Raw genomic sequence first — 22762 nt, 5'->3', positions numbered from 1 at the left:
TTCACGCCTTTGCACACATGCAGAGGAAACGACCGGTTGGGCTCGACGTAGCAACGTCTCCCCTGACTGCTTAGATTCCTCAAAAGGCTCCAATATGGAAGAACCTCGGTCGCGTGGTCATCTCTGTTTTGATAGGCCTGGTGTCCTGCTTGTGAAAGCAGTCCTTCATGCTATGCACAGCAATTCTCGTTTCTCGACAGGTATGCACTCGAAGCAGGTATAGACAAGCGAGACTCAACGACCGATCGATAAAAAAGGATGCCAACTATCCGGTGACCAAGAGAACTTTGACGTTCCCCAGCTGTTCTACGCAGCAATGGCTCATCCAGGTGCTGAGACACTGAAAAGGTCGGATACAGCCAAAACTTTCACGCAAGGCTGGTTCTCTGAGAGCCCAGGCATTTCTCCCTCCCGCGCCAGCTTCGATTCAGAAGATGACGAAGAAGCGCTGAAATGGGCCGCCCTCGAGAAACTTCCAACGTACGATAGGTTACGAACGAGTATCTTGAGGAGTCACGTGTACGACGGAGAGGAGGTGCACCACAAGGTCGACGTCAGAAATTTGGGCCGATCTCAACGCCAAACTGTTATTGAGAACCTTCTAAAAGATGTTGAAGAAGATAATGACCTGCTCCTGAAAAAAGTTAGGAGCCGAACTGACAGGTGATTCGGAGTTGGACGAGCCATAATCAATTGCATTGGAGTGTTGCTGTGTAGAGCATGTAGCGCACGTGAGCACAGGGTCATAGGTCTCCTTTCTGCAGGAAAGTTAAAACGCCCAGAAGATTACACCTCCTGAGCAGGGGGGGAAGGGGGGAGAGAGAGAGAGAGAGAGAGAGAGAGAGAGAGAGGAGGAGGAGGAGGGGGGGCTAAGGACGTGAAAATCTGTCACTAATACTTCCGTCCAAGGAAAAGGAGCCGACAGTTTGAGAGGTAGAGTTCAGCCTAGAAAGAGAGAGATAAGCCTAGAAATTGATTAGGCTCTTAGAGAGAGATTGTGTGTGTGTGTGTGTGTGTGTGTGTGTGTGTGTGAGAGAGAGAGAGAGAGAGAGAGAGAGAATACAATTCAATCTTATTAATTTGGAATACCTTGGCTTGCTTACTCTTGTTTCAGGGTTGATGTAAAGCTGCCCACAGTTGAAGTGCGGTTTCAAAATCTCAGAGTAAATGCCGAATGCTATGTTGGTGATAGGGCATTGCCTACTCTATGGAATGCGACGAGGAACTCAATTGAGGTGTGTGCAACACAGTGGAAGAGCCAATCCATTGACTCTCTCTCTCTCTCTCTCTCTCTCTCTCTCACACACACACACACACACACACACACTCACTCACTCTTACTTTCCCCCTTGGCCATCCAAGAAGGTTGGTCACGCGCTGAACTCAGTTATTGCTGTTTGGGACGCCACTTTCATAAAAGGTGTTCCGCTTCTCCTACAAGTTCTGTGGTAGGACAAGTTTTATGCGACCATTGAGCCTGTTCCTACTTGCTTCTATGGACAATCACAGAAAAAGGAGTTCAAAAGAATGTCTGCTGTTTTTGAGTAATGAATAGACTAATGCTCTGTATTTATTTTTCTCCTTCCCATGTGCACCTTGCAATGTTCTTAGATGGTATTGAACTCCCACAAAATCAGATCTCCCTTTATTCTACGTTCTATTCATACAATGATCTTTTTTTTTTTTTCTCCTTCGCATGTGCACCCCGCAATGTTTTTTAGATGGTTTTGAACTCCTACAACATCAGATCTCCCTTATTCTACGTTTCTACTCATACGAGATTGCTAGATCTGAGCACCCACTCAAAAGAGAGTCACTGCTTGTGTAAGATGTAGCCTTCCTTGGTCACCTCTTCACAAAGACAAACACGTTCAAAGTTGCAATGCATGCGTGATAAGTTGTAAATAGGGCTGGATGAAAAACTGGGAAACATATTAGTTAAAAGGGAAAAGGTCACATTTTCAGTCATTAACTTTTTCTTCCTTATTTGCAGGGGTTGTTAGGCTTGGTTGGACTTTCCCCTACAAAAAAGATAACGCTAAGCATACTGAAAGAAATAAACGGGGCTATCCGACCTTCAAGGTAACAACTGTCTCCACCCTGAGCTTTTTAACAACTTGTCTGATTCTTACTTTTAAATTCCATGGGGTTTTTTGTCTTTTGAGCTTGCATTTCATGGATTCTGAAATTCCGTATTTTCTAGATATAGATGCCAAAATTCTCATGCACTGGATACATTCCTTCCAATCAGAAACTTGTACAAAAGGTGGCAAAAAGAGATTGTGTTTTGAATGCTTATGAATAAGATCAACTCCAGAGAAAACTCAATGGCACTTTGATGCTTCGTTGGTCACCTCCAGGAAAGCTACGTTTACAAATTTCTTAAACCATAAAACAGAATCTGCTAAAACCTAGCAGGTCTTCCTGGGAACAGATTTATAGGCTCCATATTACTGTCTTGAAAATTTTGGGACTGATTGATTATATCATTGAAATAGGAACACACCCATCTACCTCATCTCAATTTTATGACCTAGCTATATTTACATAGCCTAATTACAAACATGCCACATATTCACCAGACCAAAAATAATACTTGTACATCAAGGCATATAACTAAAAGCCCTGTTCATTGAGAACTCGATAGAAGGGTGCATGCATTACTTGGGAAGATCCAAAAACACAGGTGATGTGCGATAATATCCAAATTGTTTCAGGTAAGGCACATCTACATTCGACATTTTGTATGCTCAAATCTTTGCAACCATAAATTAATGACATTTAAACGTAGTTTGGATTAACTTGCATCCAATGGCATTGCAGAATGACTCTTCTTTTGGGGCCGCCAGGTTCTGGAAAGACAACAATGCTCTTAGCCCTTGCTGGACAGCTAGATGCAAGTTTGAAAGTAAGGGCCGCTTGCATCACTCCTCCAGATCGAATCTCCCAAAGTCCATTTATCAAGATAACAGAATAAGAATGATACTCTAGTTAATAGCTTTTACAGTGGGTTCTTTTGTCAAATGAAGAAAATTTAGACAGTTTTCCTTTCCTTTGCTGAGTGAATGAGGATAATAACGACTCTTTAACATCTTTTTGCAGACGTAATTAGGAGCATTAAAGGCAATCGTTAGTCCTCACATATAGGACCTTTGAATAAAACAAGCTCCCTCAGAATAAAACAGACATTTGGGATATCCCTAATCTAGAGGTCCTGTCCTAAATTCTTGAATTGCAAAATTTTATGGCTCTTGTAGGTGAAGGGTGAAATTACATACAATGGACATAGACTTCAAGAATTTGTGCCTCAGAAAACATCTTCATATATAAGTCAAAGTGATTTGCACTTGGGTGAAATGACTGTACAAGAGACTATAAATTTTTCAGCTAGATGCCAAGGTGTTGGTTCCCGATACGGTGAGTTAACTGCAATTTATTTGTTCAAGTAAAGCAATAGAAGACGGAATGTCTATTGCTGAGAGTCTAGAACTTAACTGACCTTCACATCATGCACATGACAGAGATGCTGTCAGAAGTTTCTAAAAGAGAGAAAGAAGCAGGCATTTTCCCAGATGCTGATCTTGACATCTTTATGAAGGTGAGGTCACTAAAGCATTGAAGTTTCACTCCATACTCCCGTACACAAATGTAATTTGTTTAACAAAATTTTGATTTTCAAATTAGGCAACTGCAATGGAAGGGATCAAAAGCAGCCTCCAGACAGATTACATTTTAAAGGTGAGTAAGAAGTGGGCCCTTTTATCCCCATACTGATAGCCAATACACAATAAAAAGTAAGCCCCCAAACTGAGACTAATAATTTCAAACAATATTGCAGTTGCTTGGACTTGATGCATGTGCTGATATAACTGTTGGAAGCAATATGATCAGGGGAGTCTCTGGTGGGCAGAGAAAGCGGGTTACCACAGGTAGTACTTCAAACCAGAGAGATAATTTACACCTTGCAAACCTCTGTGTGTGCGTGTGTACACGTGTGTGTGTGTGTGTGTGTGTGTGTGAGAGAGAGAGAGAGAGAGAGAGAGAGATGATATGATATGATATGATAAATGTCTGTTGGACACCAGCAGGAACTTTAGGACAAAGGTGAATCCATGAAAAAATTACATGTTGCAGCTCTGAAAATAGCTATCAACCACAATATTTCATGTGTTTGTATCCCTGAGAACTTCGTATCTATGTACATTTTTATTTCATCTTTCTCCTTAATGTGCTGATAGGCTCAACACGTGAGGAGTGTGTGGCATTTGTCCTCTATGTCTTGTGAAGGGCATAAGCTGCAAATCTGATCCCCTTGCGGCACATTTTTCCATCTGCCAGTCTCTACTTGGAGTTCGGGGGACCTTTTCAGAGCTGGCATATTAGTTTCCTTTTAAAGAGAGATACATTCTGATTTGAGATAATTGTGTCCCCCATAGGGGAGCATTGAATTGGTTTGTCTTTTGTAAAGGGCCACCTTATCTTTTGGGTCTTGCCATAGTTTGCCTATGACTTTTCCAACCAGTTCTCTGATGTCAATGTCGGTGTCCGGAAGTTTATCTGATGTGTTGGCATAGGGCTTCCCCTTCTAGTGGTAGCATGCCTGATAATAAGATGGGGTAGGGAGTTTGAACCTAACTCTTCAATTACAAAGTCTCTCCACACTCTTCCATGAGCCTCTAGTGAGACCTGAAGCCAAGCTTGGGATCCAATAAAGAATGATGATCTGCACTAGTGTAGTGTATAGAGATTTGTGCATTCCAGATGTGGTACTTTTGGTGTTTTCTTTGTAGGCTAAAAAGTGCCTTCATTCCCCCTAGTATCCTTCTGTGCACATATATTCCATATGTTTGGTACTGATGAGAACATACTAAGTTTTTTTCCTTCTTTTTTATTTTTCTCATTTATGCATTTTTAAAAAACATTCTATTTTGTTCTTTTGCTTGTTCTATAAAAAATTGTAATTTGTGAGATTGGATATATTCTAGTATGAAGGCATATGTAGTTGTTTGTGAATTCTACTTGCAGGAGTGTATCACATCCGAGTCCTCTCTCTCAAATGTGAAAGTGGGTTGCATGTGTCTTTTTCCAATGATCATAACCTTGGTCTTTACAATGTTTACTAGCATGTTGGAACATTTGTAGAAGTCGTGTAAAGCATCAAGTGTCTCTGTAGTCCATGTTCATCCTTTGCAAATAGGACCACACCGTCTGCTTATAGCAATAGGAGTGTGTAGCCTACAATTCGGTGACCCTACTCTGATGTGATCCCGCATCCAATATCTAGTTCATCAATGCACAGCCCAAATAGTGTTGGTGAGAGGGGACATCCTAGCTTGAATCCTATATCATTGTGTATACTGACTTTTTCACTTTAGTTTGAGTCGTCTACTAGTAGCCTCGCCAGGTCAGCCAACATCTTTTTAAGTTCAAGCATGGCTTCCCTTACATCTTGGAGGACCTCTAGTTTTATTATTCGTGCCCAACTCTTCTCTCTAGGTACCGTGTTGAATGCCTTCTCAAAGTCTACAAAGCAGCAAAACAGGGTGTTGTCTTTACCCATCGCTCCTACTGCTACTGCTCTTATTGTGACTAAGTGGTCCACGTTAGAATTCTTGGGCTTGAAACCTGCTTGGGATGGTAACCTTGCCCCAGTGCTTCTGCCCATTCACTCATTATCTGTTCCAAGATCGCGCATAGAGCTTGGCCATCAGGCTGTTTACCATGATTGTCCTATAGTTTTCTGTGTCTTGCCCATTTCTTCCTTTTAATATGGGAAGTATATTGTTGGTTGCCACTCATGTGGGAACCTACTTCTATTGACTTGTTCATTACTATTGTGAGCGTCTCTCTGTTCCCCCCACATTTCGGTATTTCTGCGAGGAGGCCTTGAGCACCCGGTTACTTGCCATTGCCTAGTTTCTTTAGTCCACTTTCTATGTTCTCAATTGACATGATATCTCATGCTTTGATAAAGAGTGGCTTTGTTTCCTTGTCATCTCCTAGGTCTCTCTCGTTGAGGCTCTTGATAAATGCTATCATGTCTTCCTATTTCGCCCCTCCTTTTTGAAAATTTTTTGCAAGAAGTTTCTTTTATAATTGTCTTGGGTCCATCTCGAGCTGTTTGTACTTCCTCATGTTGTATACTTTGCAGCAATCTCTCTCTTTTTTCTGGTTCCTATTTTGTAATCCCTTTCCCTTGCTATTCTTTCTTCTGTTATTACAGAGTTCCATGCATGTCTGGCATCTCTGCATTGCGTATCGTACCAGCTGTTGCAGGGCATTCCTTTGCTCCTTCGGCTTTTTTAAAGCACGTGTGGGCTGTTTCTGTTTCAGAGTTTGCTAGCTGGTTGTTCAACTCTATGCAGTTGCCCTTCCGTTTGAGCTTGTGTAGGGTGCTTTCTAGGTCGTTTTGGTACGCATGGTGCTTGCTGTTGTCCATCTTGATCCAAGGGGATCTCCTGGTCTCAGTGCGTATTTTGTCTTTTGTTATACCATGTATAGACAGGGAAATTGCTCTGTGGTCTGCTTCAAGTTCTTTATCATCAATCTCAAAAGTTTTTAATACATGGGTTGCGTGCGGATCAATTATGAGGTAATCAACCACACTAGACACCTGTGCAGTTGTGCATGTGAAGCCATCTGTATGATTGAAAACAGGAAACAAGAGAGGGTCCTACACAGGCTTGAGTTTGGGGCAGACCTGAAGGGGCAAAGGGTTGACCCCGTAGGGAAAGGGACACCATGCGTCCACACATGCAGGAGGGAGGGTGAATAGGCCGACCTGAAGGAAAGACAGGGCTTGCATGCACAAGAGGTTTCCTGCCTGTAAACAGGGTTTCCAGATAGCTTATTGAGCATATGAGGCAGCAATCATGGCATGACGGTTGCTGAGCGGAGATGAGGAGGGCAAACACCTAGGATTATAAGTGTAGGAACTCAGGACTCTGTAGAGAAGGCTTCTAGTTTAGTGCATATGGTGCAAGGACTTTCACTAAGGGTGTCCAATACTGCCTCATTCCCATATGAAAATACAAAAAGGAGCAGTCGAGTATTCATATTAACAACATATCCTGGGTCCATATGTAATTATTCCGTATTGAAGATAGACCCCTCAAACTGACCTTCATGAGCTCCATTAGACTGGTGCCAGCAAACTACTGCCCCAAGAAGCATACTCATCTGGCTAAAGTGAGAATGTAGGGAAAAACCTCTCCTAAACCAGGAAGAGCAAACAACTATAGCGATATTGAGGTTTGGGTGAGAAAAGGTCAAGATTTGTACCCAAAACTTGTTCCTAGACCATCATTTGTCTCCCTGATACTAAACCATGAGTGCAACAGCCCATGTGCTTTAGGAAACAAGATTCATGCAAAGGCCCTTCCATCTCTTTCAGCATGATAAACTTTTTCCCCTGGCCAACAGGAGAGATGGTTGTGGGACCAACAAAGACATTCTTCATGGACGATATTTCGACAGGATTGGACAGCTCAACAACCTATCAAATAGTGAAGTGCCTTAGTCAATTCGTTCATCATATGGAAGGCACTATTCTGATGTCTCTTCTGCAGCCTGCACCAGAAACATATAAACTCTTTGATGACATCATACTCCTTTCAGAGGGGCAGATTGTCTATCAGGGCCCTCGAGAGCATATACTGGAGTTTTTTGAAAGCTGTGGTTTCAAATGCCCTGATAGAAAAGGGGCTGCAGATTTCTTACAAGAGGTAAGCAGATTTTCAGGTATTAAAAATATTTTGCTTTGTAAGCCTATATTGACTGTATATATTGATTCCTGAAGTAAAATACTCATAAAAGCTTCTAAGCAGGTTACTTCCCGCAAAGATCAAGAGCAATACTGGAGTGACACACAGAAACCCTACAGATATATTCCTGCAAGGGAGTTTTCAGAAAGATATAAGGAATTTCATGTGGGAAAAAGTATCAACAGTTTCCTGTCTCTCCCCTTCGACAAATCGAAAAGTCACAAAGCTTCACTAGCCTTCAGCAAATGCTCTGTAAGCAGAAAGGAAATCTTGAAGACATGTTTTGCCAGAGAGGTGCTTCTGATCAGACGAAACGCTTTTGTCTTTGTGTTCAAGACAACCCAGGTAATTGCATTTCTTATCCAACATTGTAAGCTGATAGAATACCTTATACATTTGTGTAATACAAACTTGTAAAATTGCAGATTGTTATCATGGCAGCTATTGCAATGTCAGTATTTTTCCGCACACGGATGCATCGCAAGAATGAGGAAGATGGGGACACCTTTCTTGGGGCGCTCTTCTTTGTTCTTATTATCAACATGTTCAATGGCTACCCTGAGATCTCATTCATAATATTCCGGCTTCCAGTATTCTTCAAACAAAGGAACCTGCTCTTTTACCCTGCTTGGGCCTTCACTTTGCCAACAATTTTAACAAGGCTTCCCATGTCAATTCTTGAGTCTGGCATTTGGGTGACTATGACATATTATTCTATGGGATTTGCTCCTCAGGCCAGCAGGTATGAAGCACAACTTATTCAATTTTTAATGGCGTAAAGCAGAGTAACATAGCTGAATCAATTTTTAATTGTATAAAGCAAAGTAACAGTGATCAATGTACTGTGCTGACCTGTTAGCAAATTTTTTTCTTTGATCCCTCTCTCTCTCTCTCTCTCTCTCTCTCTCTCTCTCTCTCTCTGCAACTTTTGCCAAACTAGAGATGATGAAAAGATCACCTTCTCCCATCTTGAATGTAGAGTGCAGTCCTGCAGCGTCTGCAACTCACTAATGTCGAGTTCATGGCAAACAAATACGTGGCCACCTTCGAGTTAAGTACACTTTGCTAGGGAGTAATCTAGGTCCATGTGCCATTGCACCAGTTGGCCCAAAGCCACCTTGAGGGCCCAAAATATCAGACGTCGACTCTTAGCATGGATGCGTCATCAACAATTCCCTACCCGTCTTCCCAACCAATCAGCCACTCCTACACATCTCCATCATCTCGACCTTCATCATAAGGTCAAAGAGAACTAGGATCCACAGCTCCTCTCTTGTGGCCGCAAAGTTAAAGTCCTAGAAAGGATTGTGAAGCTAACCATTGCTCCAATGGTGTAACCCCTTAGGGGCTGCAAGATTAGGACTAAGATATCTAGGGTGAGAGGGTACTCTTTTGGTACCTTAATGTAGTTTCAAGGCACCACGGTAGCAAAAGCCTCATGGGAGTGGCTAGCCTAGGTGAGGCTTGCATCTTGAAAGTTGAAAGAGAGAAGCGGTCTAGGGAATATGTTAGATTCAAAACCGGACCTAGACCTAGACCTTGGCTTAGAGAGGGTAACTCTTTCGTGTACCTCAGTGTAGTTCTAGAATCCTGAGCCCCAAAAATCTGGATCCTGAGCCCCAAAAATCTTGTGAGGGTGGCTAGCTTGGGCAAGACTTGCATCTTAGAACATAGTATAGAGGAGCCAAGTCTAGAAAAGACATCGGACGGCCAAACTTGGAGAGGGAGAAGTTGATGAGAACTAGGCTAGGCTCTGAGAGAGGGGGAAGGGTGAAGGGGCAAGGACCTAAGCCTACGGGGTGGTTTCAAGGGAGGGGGATCAACGGGGTGACATTCTAGGGTTGGTGAATGCCCAAGGTGATAATAACCACAGAGAGGGAGCGAAAGGGGAAGGATTGAGGATAGAGAGGTGGGTTAGTCTCGAGGCAAGATCCTCCCCCTTCTTCATGACATGCAAGGGGGGGCCTAAGCCTATGGGTGGTTTCAAGGGAGGGGGATCAAGGGGGTGACATTCTAGAGCGTTGGTGAATGACCAAGGTGATAATAACCGGTAGAGAGGGAGCAAAAGGGGACAAAGGGGAAGTTAGAGGATAGAGAGGTAGGTCGGGGTCTCAAGGCAAGGTCCTCCCCCTTCTTCATGACATGGGGCTTGGTGGCTTGGTAGAGGGAGCAAAAGGGGGCAAGGGGGAAGCACGGAGGATAGAGAGGTGGGTTGGGGTCTCAAGGCAACAGTCTCAAGGCAAAGTCATCCCCCTTCATGCATTGGGCTCGGTGGCTTGGCTCCTTGTCTTGGGGCCTCAGTCTTTTTACGAGAAGTGTGACTCCTCTTGGGCTCTTTTGGTTCGACGGCATTTAGTTGAGTCTTGCTCTTTTGATGAGGTTCTCCCTTCTCCTTATAAATCTGCACCTACCTCGATGGATACTTTTTGGGAGATCTTAGGGAGAATTTCAGCGTGGCATATATGGAGATCCAAATGCACAAAGGCACTTGATTGTTCCCTAGTCTACCCATCTCACACTTTGACCAATATTTGGATAGACCTTGTACATGCTTTGATGGTTGAGCATGCAAGGGTCTTCCCATGTGGCCTCTACAAGGAGGGCTATCTTCCTCAAGGAGTGGAGAGGCTTCCCTTTTTGCTCGATGTCCACCTCATCCTAGAAGCTTGAGTGGCTCTTCTTGATGAGTAAGTTTTTGACCCATGCTGGATATTTTGTTTTTCATGCTATACATGATGTACTCTTACCATGAGCATATGCTCTTCGGCCTTTGTCCCTACTCAATAGAAGTGTTTTCATTGCAAAAATTCAAAAACAAAACCATCATATGCTCGTTACTTATGTTCTTTTAAAAACAGAAAAATCCATCACATCATCTTTAAAAATAGAAAATCCATCACAAGGATGAGGGGGCCCTCTCTGACAAATAGGCATGTGATGCCTATGAGACCATGAGAATTGTAGCCAAAAGGCAATACAAATTGCTTGTACAAAAGCATAGATATAGAGATTGTAAAAGGAAAAAGATGATGAGGTCTCTTATGCAATTATTGGTGCTATTATCTTTAGGGGAGGTTTGAGGTCTCAAAAGGAATAGATTAGTATTTTCATTAAAACCTAAAAATTTGATTAGTGTTCTACATATTACTAGAGGTTAGGTTAATACATTTAAATTATAGGTGGTTTTAGGTGCATTTAGAATAGGTAGAGATAAGAAGCTTTACACACAAGTGGCTCATTGGTTAGATGGTTAGCCTATAGGCCCATGGACAAGAGGTCACAGTTCAAGTCCTAGATACAAGTGGCTCATTGGGTGAATGTCAGCCTATAGGCCCATGGACAAGAGGTCACGGTCCAATCCTAGATAAGTCCAAAGAGGCACGCCCACTTGTTAAACCTATAAGTTCTCAACAAGGTGGGTTAATTGCCATGTGTCATAAGCATGCACACTTGCACCTACAAATTGGCCACTTGTGCGTTTATGGCACATCCAAGTCACCCAATTGGCACCTATAACCAACCCACCATGCTTGCCACATGTCACTACGTCCTTGAGCTCGCCAAAAAATACAATAAATACACCCCCACTCCCCTCCAATCCCACCAATCACTCCCTCAGCCCAAGGTACAAAACCACGCTTAAGCTAGAGCACATGGTTTTGTTTCTTGAAAACCACTCTTTGGGTCCTAGCACATGGTTTCGAACAATGGGAAAGTAATTTGAATATGCCACCTCAACATGGCATTGGCCCACAGAATGGAGCACTCCCATTTCTCCAAATCATCCCTAATTCCTAAAGATCAAGAAACACTAATCTGGGGTCCTTTTGAGGCCCCAAATCTCCCCTACCCAAAAGCATGGAGGTCTAAGTTGGATGCTTTTAATGACAAGGCACATAAATAGTGCTCAAGATGGATTTTGAAGATCAGCTCAGGGCAACCCTGGGCTGTTCTATCACGTTTTTGGTGCATTGGGATAAAATATTGAAGCAATGGATGGCAAGACTCTCCTTTATTAGGGTAAAATAAGATCCCCAATTTTTACTATATTAATACTCTTGATTGTTGTGTACCTAGAAAGCCAATCTTAATGAGTAAATGGCTTTATACTACTGCATCAAACTTGTACTTTGCTTTATACATTCACTTGGTGCCATTTATTTGAGAGGTCTATCCACCAAGTCCCAAGTGTTAAGCACAAGCCGAGATGCTCCCACTGGACCTGGTTGCTCCCGCCATCGCCACCCCGTCTCTAGCCTCCCCTCCACCTCCTCTTCGCCTCACCCTCGCGTCCGCCTTAGTTGCCATTTCACCTCGCCTCCCCTCCACCTAGGCCGTCACTCCATCCCCACCTCGACCGTTGCTCCGCCCCGCTTCCTCTCCGCCCTCCTCTCGACACCTTCCCCGCTCACCATCTCTTCCCGCCTGTGCCTCCCCTTCCGCCTTCCACTCCACCTCTCCGCTCGCCACCTCCTTCCCTCCCCTGCCTTCTTCTCACCGCCATCCCACTCCTTCACACCTTCACCCTCGTCTCCCCTTTTTCGCCCCCCTCTCGTCTCCTCTCCGTCGCCCCGGGCTTCCTTCCCCCTCCACCTCCCTTCCGCCCTTTTCTTGAACCCCCCCCCCCTCGTTGCTTCTCCATCCTCCCCCCTCCACTTCTCCCTTTCTTCCCCCGCCTTCGCCTCCGCCCTCCTGCATTGTCCATTCCCCTAGCCCCTCTTCCTTTTCCTTCCTTTCTTCACCAGCAGTAGGAGCATTCGTGTTTGTCAGAAGGAATAAGATCTTGGTGGTGACCTTTGGTCTAGCTAGAGGGGCTCCATAGCAACACCCTTGAATCCCACAGCCGTTTTAAGGTCCTTCTTTCTCCAGCCGACAAACAACACGTTCAGCAAGTAGTTCAATCCCTTCAGGCCAAGGCGATTGTGGGTCTCACACCCACAAGGCGACACGTGAGAGAGTGGATCCAGGCGAGCTTGGCACTAGAGGACAACCACATTCAGGAGGTCACCATCTATGGGAGAGGCGTCTTCCTCATCCAGCTGAGCTCCCCCGATACAGCCTTGACACTGGTGGAGCAAAGCCCCATCCTCCTTGGCTCGCGCCTGGTGTACCTCTTTCCTTGGTACCATGGCTTTATAGTGGAAGACATGGACACGACACACCATGTTCCCCGCTTCCTGGTTACGCTTCGCTTCCTAGGGTTCCCAGAGGAGTACAGAGCCATCCTCCCCTCCATTGGTCGGGCATTTGGCACAATGCTTGAGTTTCCGCCAAATTCGACCGCAGCAGTGAAAGAAGATGACAGGGTCCCCAGGATCGGACTGGTGGTTGAGAGTCCAGAGTCCCTTCTAGAGTTGATTCTTCTAGAGACCCTTGAAGGGGGTACACTTCACCAGCGAGCGGAGATTTCAGGGTTACCAAGCCAGTGTCTCCGTTGCAACTGATGGGTCACCTAGCCAAAGATTGCCCCCATGGCCATGGCCAAGTGCCTCCTCCCCCACCCCCGCAGAACAAATAGAGTCAACAGGCTTGAGTCCAACGTCCTCTCAGGAAGGAGTCTCAGACCCCCTAGGTTACCCCCTCAGAAGGGGACTGGACCCAGGTTAAAAAGAAAAAGAAAAAGAAACCAAGCAAACATGCCCGTAAGCACCGCAGGCAAAGGTCCAAACGCACGGAGGAGGACAGCAGAAGCCACCTCCCCTTGACAAGGGCCACCGCCCATCCAAATGATCCTCCCGATACGAAGGTTCAGCCTCTGCACTCACCCTTGCAGCAACATCGCGTCCTAGGAGCTCCCGATGCGGCAATGGTGGAGCTTGACCAGCAGGGGGGCCTGCGGTCGTCCCTATCATAGGACATGTTCGGTTCTCTCCCACAGTCACCTTTCTTGAACGAGGGTTGCCTTCAAGCGTGGAGGGACTCCTTCCTCCGAAGTAAATACAAGAGTCTTGCTAATGGCCCTGATACCATGTTAGACATAGAGGCCCAAATGCTTAAGCCTATTGCAAGCTTTGGAAGTTGTGTTAGGAGATAGGAATTGTTTTATGGTCATGTTTTGGAGACTTTTCAAGTTAAAGGTTCTACATGTTGGGGTTTTCACAAAACTTTAATCATATCATATCATCTCTCTCTCTCTCTCTCTCTCTCTCTCTCTCTCATGATGTATCCCACAAGAAAGATGTTAATATTGGTTTTAGCACACTTCATTGTATCTTTATGCATCCTATATCCTTTCTGATTTAATAAATAATATAAATTAAATGTGTCCTATGTGTGCACATGCATGTCTGGACATACGTGCTTGAAGCATGCATGGGTACAGAGTGAGTGTGACTCTAAAGCTCTCAAACAAAAAGTGGTGTTGAATTCGGCACTATTAACACATCATCATTGGTTTGTTCGCAGATTCTTCAGACAGTTTCTCTTGCTTTTCTCTCTACATCAAATGTCATCATCTTTGTTCCGCCTTATTGGAGGAGTTTGCAGAACCCTGGTTATCTCTGGAACCGGTGGCTCCATAGCCCTCGTCCTGATTTTCTTGCTGGGAGGCTTCATCATACCCAGAAGTACCTTCTCTCCTCCATTTTTAATAGAGTGCAATTGCTTTTTCGCTTTGAAAACACCAGAAAATTAGTCTTACCAAGCTTGTTATTCTGCAGGTAAACTTCCAATATGGTGGTCATGGGGATATTGGTTCTCACCTCTCACATATGCACAGAATGCAATTAGTGTCAATGAATTGCTCGCCCCTGAATGGGATCATGTAAGCCCCAAATCACCAGTGGCCCCTCTTCCCCCCCAGACTCTCTCTCTCTCTCTCTCTCTCTAGAGGTGGAAAAAGGCAGATAAGAATCTCAAGGGAGGTGAGAATCTATAAAATATGTCCAACAGGGGAAGGAAATAGAAGATGACGAACAGACTTATCCACTGTAGAGCATACATGCATATCAGAGAAAAGTACAGCAGCAATGCCCTCAGCATAAGAGTACTCATGAGTCAGCGACGCAAACAATTGGGTGCATACCTGAAAGAACTTTTGGGACACCACAGTAAAATTCCAGGCATGGCAGGCCGGCTGGCCAAGCACATGTTAAACAATTAGGAATTTCCAGGAATTGTATCCGATGGATTTAAAGAGCTACTATCGCTTTGAAAGCGGCAGTTTCCAGTCCCAAAGATCTGTTGGGTTTCAAGCGGACTTTAACACATCATATCATATCATATCCTCTCTCTCTCTCTCTCTCTCTCTCTCTCTCTCTTAAAGGATCATGCAGCTTTTACTCTGTGTTCGGTAGACATCTCTCTCTCTCTCTCTCTCTCTCTCTCTCTCTCTTAAAGGATCATGCAGCTTTTACTGTGTGTTCGGTAGACATCTCTCTCTCTCTCTCTCTCTCTCTCTCTCTCTCTCTCTAAGGATCATGCAGCTTTTACTCTGTGTTCCGTAGTGGCACAATTTCAGTCGGAAGAGCCTAAAATTCTCATGTTTGCTGACCACAATGATGTATATTGCATATCATTATTCCTCCTGTATAAAGTGTGCATGTCACAGACTAAGCTTTCATGCCATTTCTGCAACTATTATCTTGTATCTATCAGATTCAGAACATATCATTGCTGTTGCTGTCATGCTCAGGAGTGTGGAGCTAGGCTTGCTAGTCACAATGTCATGGTCTGCAAATTTTCAATTTGAGTTGAAATTTGCAAGCTCTTCACATTATCATGTAGACATAACTCATTAAGGGCTCGGAACTGCCAGCTATATTGAATTAGGTTTTTCTGTCAATAGCTACATGAAGCCTTCCATAAACATTCCACGTCCCCTCTCACACAAGCCTTCCCTAGTGAAGGCACCTTGCTCTCAAAAGGTCCCAGACACTCCCTTCTTTAGTGCCAAAAGCATGTTCTAACCTTCACCATTATAGTGCTTGCCTCTCCTACGATTTCACACACACACATTTATTGATGAATTATGAGGCTCCATTCACAAGGGCTGAAAGCAGCTTGCACAATACACAGACAGTTGGATGGCTTACGTTCTGCCAGTTTTATAGCATGCAAGTGAACATTGCAAAGACAAATAGCATAACCATTGGAATGCGATACAAACGAGCTGCATTCACATTAGGAAAAAGATTTGGAGATGGCTCAGTCATACAAGTACTTGGGGACACAATTCACAAGCAACTACGAAGTGTCGAGAGAAGAATTCAGGCAAGAGTCTTTGCTCTTCAGAGTAAAATAAAAAAATCACACCTCTGAATTGAGGGATGAGAAAAACTTGTAAAATGCATTGGTACAAACAATGATTCTCTATGGATGTCAAGCTTGAGCCCCATGACGTGCCAAGGTGAATTGTAAGAGAGCGGAGAGCTTACAGAAGAGATTCATAATAGAAATAAAGTCCAATTTCTACCCCATTCTGCTAGCAGAGACAATCATGATATCACAAAAAAGGGACCTCTACACGAACAAATTTGTTGCCTTGTCTGAGATGAAAAAATGAACATGGAAAAACTTTTTTACAAGGCACTGGTAACAACCAAGCATAAGGGTTGGCAGAGGCAGCAAGAGAATGGATGAAAACATGAACTAAGGGCAAGATGGCCCTCCATGAAACACGGAAGACAAAAATATCTCAAAAAGAACATCTCTTTCCTCAAAATATGCCTAAGAATCTGCTCTCATAAACTCGAAGTGGAGACAAGCAGATCAGAGCTTGTGCCGAGAGAGGACAGAGTTTTGCAGATTATGCCCATCAGGCTATGTTGAGAATGAACAGCATATACTTTTTATATGCCGTGCTTATCAGCACCACAACACAGAGAGAGAGAGAGAGAGAGAGAGAGAGAGAGAGAGAGAATTCTCTCACCCATGAGTCTGCATAGTCTCTTTGGGCAGCCAGCAAAAACAATGAAATTTACATAAAAGAAATCATGGAGAACCATGGTAAGATCTTCGACTAGGCAACACCTGAGCAAGTTTAGTCATGAGTACAAACACATGAAAAATGTACTGTTGACAAATTATCATGGAACTGCAACTTGTAATCTCCAAGACACGAGCATTCTCTACCCCATAGATCCTGTCGGGTCTCCTCTGGAGGCTGATAATCTCTCTCTCTCTCTCTCTCTCTCTCTCCACCCGCCCCCCTCTCTCTCTCTCTCTCACACATATGCATTCATTTATGCATCTATGCACCTACACCTGCATCCCCTCCCCTCATATACACAGGGAGAAATTTATGTATTTCACAATGTCTAGAAAGCATCAGTAAATGTTAAATATGTGCCTGTAAAATTCTTGCTGGATGATTCCCAGGAAGTCCACAACGTTTTTTTTTAATTGGATAGACTGCCAAAATCACACTTGAATGTTTTGCAGCCCATAGGCAATGGCTCTGCCCTTGGTGTCAAGATATTGGAGCATCATGGTATCCCATCTGAAGGTTATTGGTATTGGCTGGGCACTGGAGTTCTCTTGGGCCTATCCATAATCTTTAACGTTCTTTTCACAGTGGTGCTTGCCTTTATAAAAGGCAAGTCCGGATTTCCCCCATTCTAAGAAAAAGAGCTGCTGCGCTTTTACGTGACGTGTGCAATCTCCATAGAAAAGTACCAATTTTGTACATGTTATCCAATTGTTTGAGTGCAGCACCTGGAAAGTCACAGGCAGTCATTTCAAAAGACACGCTTGATGATATTCGAAGAAACCAGGATTGTGCAGGAATGGATAAGAAAGAATTATCAAGCATGCATACACCAAATTCACACTCAATGTGCAAAAAAGGAAACAATGGTGCGTATAAAGTTCCTGTTAAGCTGGTCTACAGCAACTTTTGGTCAATACTCACAAGTTTTATTGTCTGTTTTGACAGGTGAAGTCCAAAAGTTGCACCAGATGAGTGAGCAAGCATCAGCTCACAAATATTCATTAAAGGTGGCTGCTGACAATACATATTCTCCCAAGCAAGGGATGATCCTGCCATTCCAACCATTGACAATATCATTCGATGACATCAATTACTCTGTTGACATGCCTCGGGTATCTACAATCCTAACGATCTATAGGAATAGGTCATAGCTGACTAAGAAAGATGTCCACATGCCCTTCACAACCCTGTTGGCTGGAGAAAAATGATACAAGATGTACAAAGTGGTTGCAGGAGATGCGAGAGCAGGGTGTCACACACAGCAGACTCCAACTTCTTCAAGGCATTACAGGAGCTTTCAGACCCAGTGTGCTCACTGCACTAATGGGTGTCAGTGGAGCTGGAAAGACAACACTCATGGATGTGCTTGCTGGACGGAAGACTGGTGGCTATATTGAGGGTGAGATAAGAATCTCAGGCTTTCCAAAGAAACAAGAAACATTTGCCAGGATTTCAGGATATTGTGAGCAAAATGACATTCACTCTCCTCAAGTGACAGTCTATGAGTCACTTTTGTTCTCTGCATGGCTTCGCCTATCTCCCACTATCAGCACAGGTCATAAGAAGGTAACTTTTCTGCCTCAGTAAGCCTTGAGTCCAGACTCTCCCGGTCTTCCTTTCTAGCAGCTTGAATTACTCAAATTTATGAACGGCAATTATTATTCATACAGGCATTTGTCAATGAAGTCATGGAGCTTGTTGAGCTGGACAGCTTGAGAGATACACTTGTTGGGATACCAGGACTCAGTGGTCTCTCAACAGAGCAGCGGAAACGTCTTACCATTGCAGTGGAGCTTGTTGCAAACCCTTCTATTATCTTTATGGATGAGCCCACCTCGGGTTTAGATGCAAGAGCTGCAGCAATAGTCATGAGAACTGTCAGAAATACAGTGGATACCGGTCGGACAGTGGTTTGCACCATTCATCAGCCAAGTATTGACATCTTTGAAGCATTTGATGAGGTAGCCCCTATAACTATAAATTCTGTCTTTTAGACTCAGTTGTGTGCAGTTCATGGACAGATTTAAAATGCATGTCATACTATAGCAGGAACCCTAACATATCAAAGACTACCTGAAGTCCAGTGTTTTGGTGTTGTAGCTACTGTTATTAAAAAGGGGAGGGCAAGTGATCTATGCTGGCCCTTTGGGAGAACGATCATCCAATGTTATTGAGTACTTCCAGGTAAAACGAAAGTATTCACTTGGACTTCATAGTGAGCAATCGAAAACAAACATAACAGTGCCTTTTCATTTAATGAACAGGCAATTCCAGGAGTACCCAAGATAAGGGATGACTATAATCCTGCAACATGGATGTTGGAGGTGACCTCAAATTCTATAGAGACCCACCTGCAGATAGATTTTGCAGCAGTATACCAAAAGTCTGATCTCTTCGTGTACGATCCAATCCTTTATTTTTGTATCAATTGTAAACAAAACTGTTTTGATTACGGCCTTCTGATTTACCAGTGTTGCCGTTGTCAACAGGTGCAATAAAACACTTGTTAAAGAGTTAAGCAAGCCTGCAGCAGACGCCCAGGATATTGCATTCAAAACACTATACTCACAATCGCTGTTGGGACAAATAGTATGCTGCCTATGGAAACAATACTTGACCTACTGGCGTAGCCCTGACTATAACTGCACACGTTTTTTGTTCTCATTTGTATGTGCCTTGCTGTTTGGCACAGTTTTTTGGGATATTGGCCATAAACTGTAAGTTCTTTGAACCTATTCATATCACTCTCTAGAGAAAATATCTTTCTTTAAATTGTATTTAAAATCTAGCAGTATTTTCATGCGTGGAGATATACTGTAGGAACAATGAGGGGGACCTACTCAGCGTTATGGGAGCAATGTATGGTGCAGTGATGTTCCTTGGTATCAATAACTGTTCCACCGTACAGCCAGTGATTGCTGTTGAAAGAACTGTTTTCTACAGAGAAAGGGGTGCAGGAATGTATTCTGCTCTTACCTATGCATTGGCACATGTAAGTGACCTTTGAGAATCACGTGGATGTTTCATTTACCAGGTAATTGGATACCCTTACTAATGTAATCGGGCTCTTTTTTTTTTCATTTTTCAGGTGCTCATTGAGATTCCCTTCATATTTTTCCAGACACTTATGTACGCTACCATTGTGTACTCCATGATGAACTTTCCTTGGGCACCCTCAAAGTTCTTTTGGTTTTTCTTCATGATGTATTTTACGTTCCTGTATTTCACGTATTATGGCATGATGGCTGTATCTATCACTCCAAACATAGAACTGGCAGCTATTGTGGCTTCCACATTTTACTCCCTCTTTAATCTTTTCTCTGGATTCTATATTCCCAAGCCAGTAAGTAAAAGCTATCCCCACTAAAGCTCATTCCTTGCACAATGCTTGTATCAATACTTTTGTCTAAGACACACGTGTTATGTGCAGAGAATACCTGGCTGGTGGATTTGGTACTACTGGTTGTGTCCAGTCGCATGGACTGTGTACGGCATTATCACAGCTCAATTCGGCGACGTGAATGACACACTCGAACTACTGAATGGAAACACAACCACAGTGAAATTGTACCTAGAGCATCGGTTGGGATACGAATATGACTTCCTTGGTGTCGTAGCGACGGTCCTAGTGGGATTTTCGATTTTCTTTGCCTTGATGTACGCATTCTGCATCAAATACTTAACGTTCCAACATAGATAATCCTCAGGACGAAGTATTGCAGAGCTCCTGACGTAAGGGAAATGGAGGATCTGAATTGGCAATCACTACCCACAGTCGTCTCTTTGAAAAATAAAACGCCCATTTTGTCGGCATCGCCACCCAACAGCTTATATTTCGCTATGCCCGTTTGTACAGCCCGGATGACAAAGACCCAAAAGCATTCAGGACCAATGCACGAGAGGGTATACTTAAAATCTCAGCTCCCACATGAAAACAGGGATTGCACTGGGCGATTTTGCATAATAGACACGAGCCCATTACCTGTGTGTAATCTCTTGATGTAACAAAGAGTGTTATGGGCATCTTGCAGAGTTGCCAAGATGAATTCATGCAACCAGAAATCCAAACTTTCAAAATACGTTTGAACCAAGAGGCTAAAACGTGTTGGGGGTAATTTCAATTTTAGTACATAGTTGCATCAGCTCATACAAAATTTATGATCATTTTTAAAAGTTTTTTTTTTTCCTTGGCAATAAAAACATATGACAACATGAGAAATTGAGAGATCCATGGTTAAAACTAGTCTAAAGTGACCTCAGACAATTGCAAGTGTGTAGAAGAAACAGGCTGATGAGAGCAAGCAGTCATGACGTTTGAGTTGCAACCAAACGCTCTCAATTCATTCATAACATAAAGGAAAGACCTCTCTCATTCATATTGGTTGGTGTTGTTAACTCATGTTTGTTGATTTATTCCTTTTGGAAGGGGTTCTTTGAGATCTTCTAAGCCATGGCTTTAGATATATAAAGTGGAGCATTCTAATATTACTTTTTGTTGACTAGTGTCCCCATCCATTTAGATTTCAATTTATGAGTTGCTTTATTCACCAACCTACTCTCATTCTTAACCATTGTATTTTGGCATTTCAACTTTGCCAAAATGTATTCTCCCATTCTTGTTGGCGTAGTCTTTTTTGTAGAAGAGAATGTCCTCATCTACATCTTCTTCTCTTCTTCATCATGTTTGGTGGTGGGAGAGATGGGAGTGCATTGAAGGTACAGGATAGTTCAAAAAAAATAGTGGGTTCTAGCCTTCTTAATCTTAAGGATACCAAGTTTCCACTTTCAATATGGTGAAGGCCAGGAAGTCAGATCTGAAATGGATCAAAAGATGATAAAAATTGTAGGAATGGTAGATCAAGTTAAGTTGTGAGATAACAAATAAAGTATGATATGTTGGCGGCTTAGTCTAGACAATTTCCTTGTAGCTGGAATATGACATTTCTATCTTCAATTTGGTGCCCAAATGGCCAAGTTATGGCCTTGAAAGAAGGGTTATAATATGGATTTTTTAACCTAACCTAGTTGTGGTTAATGAACTACGAGATTGTTAAAGTACTTAACTAACTTGGCTATAGCTAACCTAAATGGGGTTAATTACATTATGGTTAGGTTAAAGTTGTTTAGTCAACTACCTCATAGTTGGTGAGGGTAGTAAGTAGGGTTTGTTAGTTTACTTCTTTAGGGTGAAATTTTGTTAAAGCTTAGGGTTGGTTTGAGGTTTGTGAGGGGGAGCCAATCGATTGTGGTTGGCTAGGAAAGGGGGGGGGGGAGGGTTTCAGGTGCTCAAGAAGGGAACATGGCTATGTGGGCACACAGGGATGTCTTGTGGGGGGAATAAATGGTGGGATGCAAGAGCGGGTAGGTCTAATTGGGGGGGCTCATTGGGGGAACTGAATAGAGGCGCAAGGGAAACAAGTTGAATTTCATTCACGAGGCACGTCCTATTATATGATGTTGGTATAGATTAATGAGTGATTGGAATAGTAAATGTACTTTGAACCGAAGTATGTATTGTCATTGTAATAGTTTGTCCATATGTGGTCAATAGTTGAACCATAAGTATTTGTTGGTTGTTCTATCAATTGTTTGAAGTTGTATTTTGCCATGAATGAATTAATTACTGTTTGGTTGTTTTTGTCATAGTGAATATTGAAGTCTCCCATTATTTTAATGTGTATGTTATTTTCTAGTTTTGTTGAACAATGTGTGTAGAAGGGAGAGCAGAGTTGAAGTTGGAGTTGAAGGGGACTTGTATACGTTAATTATTGCAATTTTTGAAAGAATTTCTGTTGTGAAGGTTGTTAGGAAGCATTCACATCTTTCGTGTGTAATGTATTCTTGTATATGTAATTAAAGGCTGACAAAATATGAAGAGGGGAGAGGAGAAGAGTGGAGATGAGGAGAGAGGGCACATCTAGAGAGCACACCACAAATGACTAACTGTACACTAGATTTAGTTAAAAAAATAGAATATATATAAATCCTTTTAGGGTTAGGGTTAGGGGATCTAACCCTTTCCTTTATAGTACTCTATAAGGTTAGTGCTATGCACATATGATCACGTGAT

At 43.1% G+C, this 22762-nt stretch overlaps 1 protein-coding gene across 1 annotated transcript; it reads left to right on the top strand.

The window, feature by feature from the left end:
* LOC147896667 (ABC transporter G family member 29-like) lies at positions 1–20797 on the top strand. Its single transcript, XM_087381978.1, has 24 exons — positions 1–663; positions 1115–1235; positions 1994–2082; positions 2824–2908; positions 3258–3417; positions 3522–3598; positions 3685–3738; positions 3839–3929; positions 7423–7724; positions 7827–8108; positions 8189–8505; positions 14169–14329; positions 14423–14526; positions 17145–17298; positions 17415–17558; positions 17638–17804; positions 17926–18258; positions 18363–18653; positions 18793–18876; positions 18957–19090; positions 19182–19409; positions 19513–19684; positions 19781–20035; positions 20123–20797. Exons 1-24 carry the CDS (start codon positions 317–319, stop codon positions 20390–20392), a joined length of 4422 nt encoding a protein of 1473 aa, XP_087238104.1. The 5' UTR covers positions 1–316; the 3' UTR covers positions 20393–20797.
* Positions 20798–22762: the final 1965 nt, after the last annotated feature.

Source organism: Dipteris shenzhenensis, chromosome 11 (genome assembly GCF_047967505.1).
Source record: "Dipteris shenzhenensis isolate YYH24624 ecotype China chromosome 11, Dip_SZ_1.0, whole genome shotgun sequence".
NCBI lineage: Eukaryota > Viridiplantae > Streptophyta > Polypodiopsida > Gleicheniales > Dipteridaceae > Dipteris > Dipteris shenzhenensis.
Note: the sequence above shows the minus strand (reverse complement) of the source record. Positions and strands in the feature narration are given on the sequence as shown.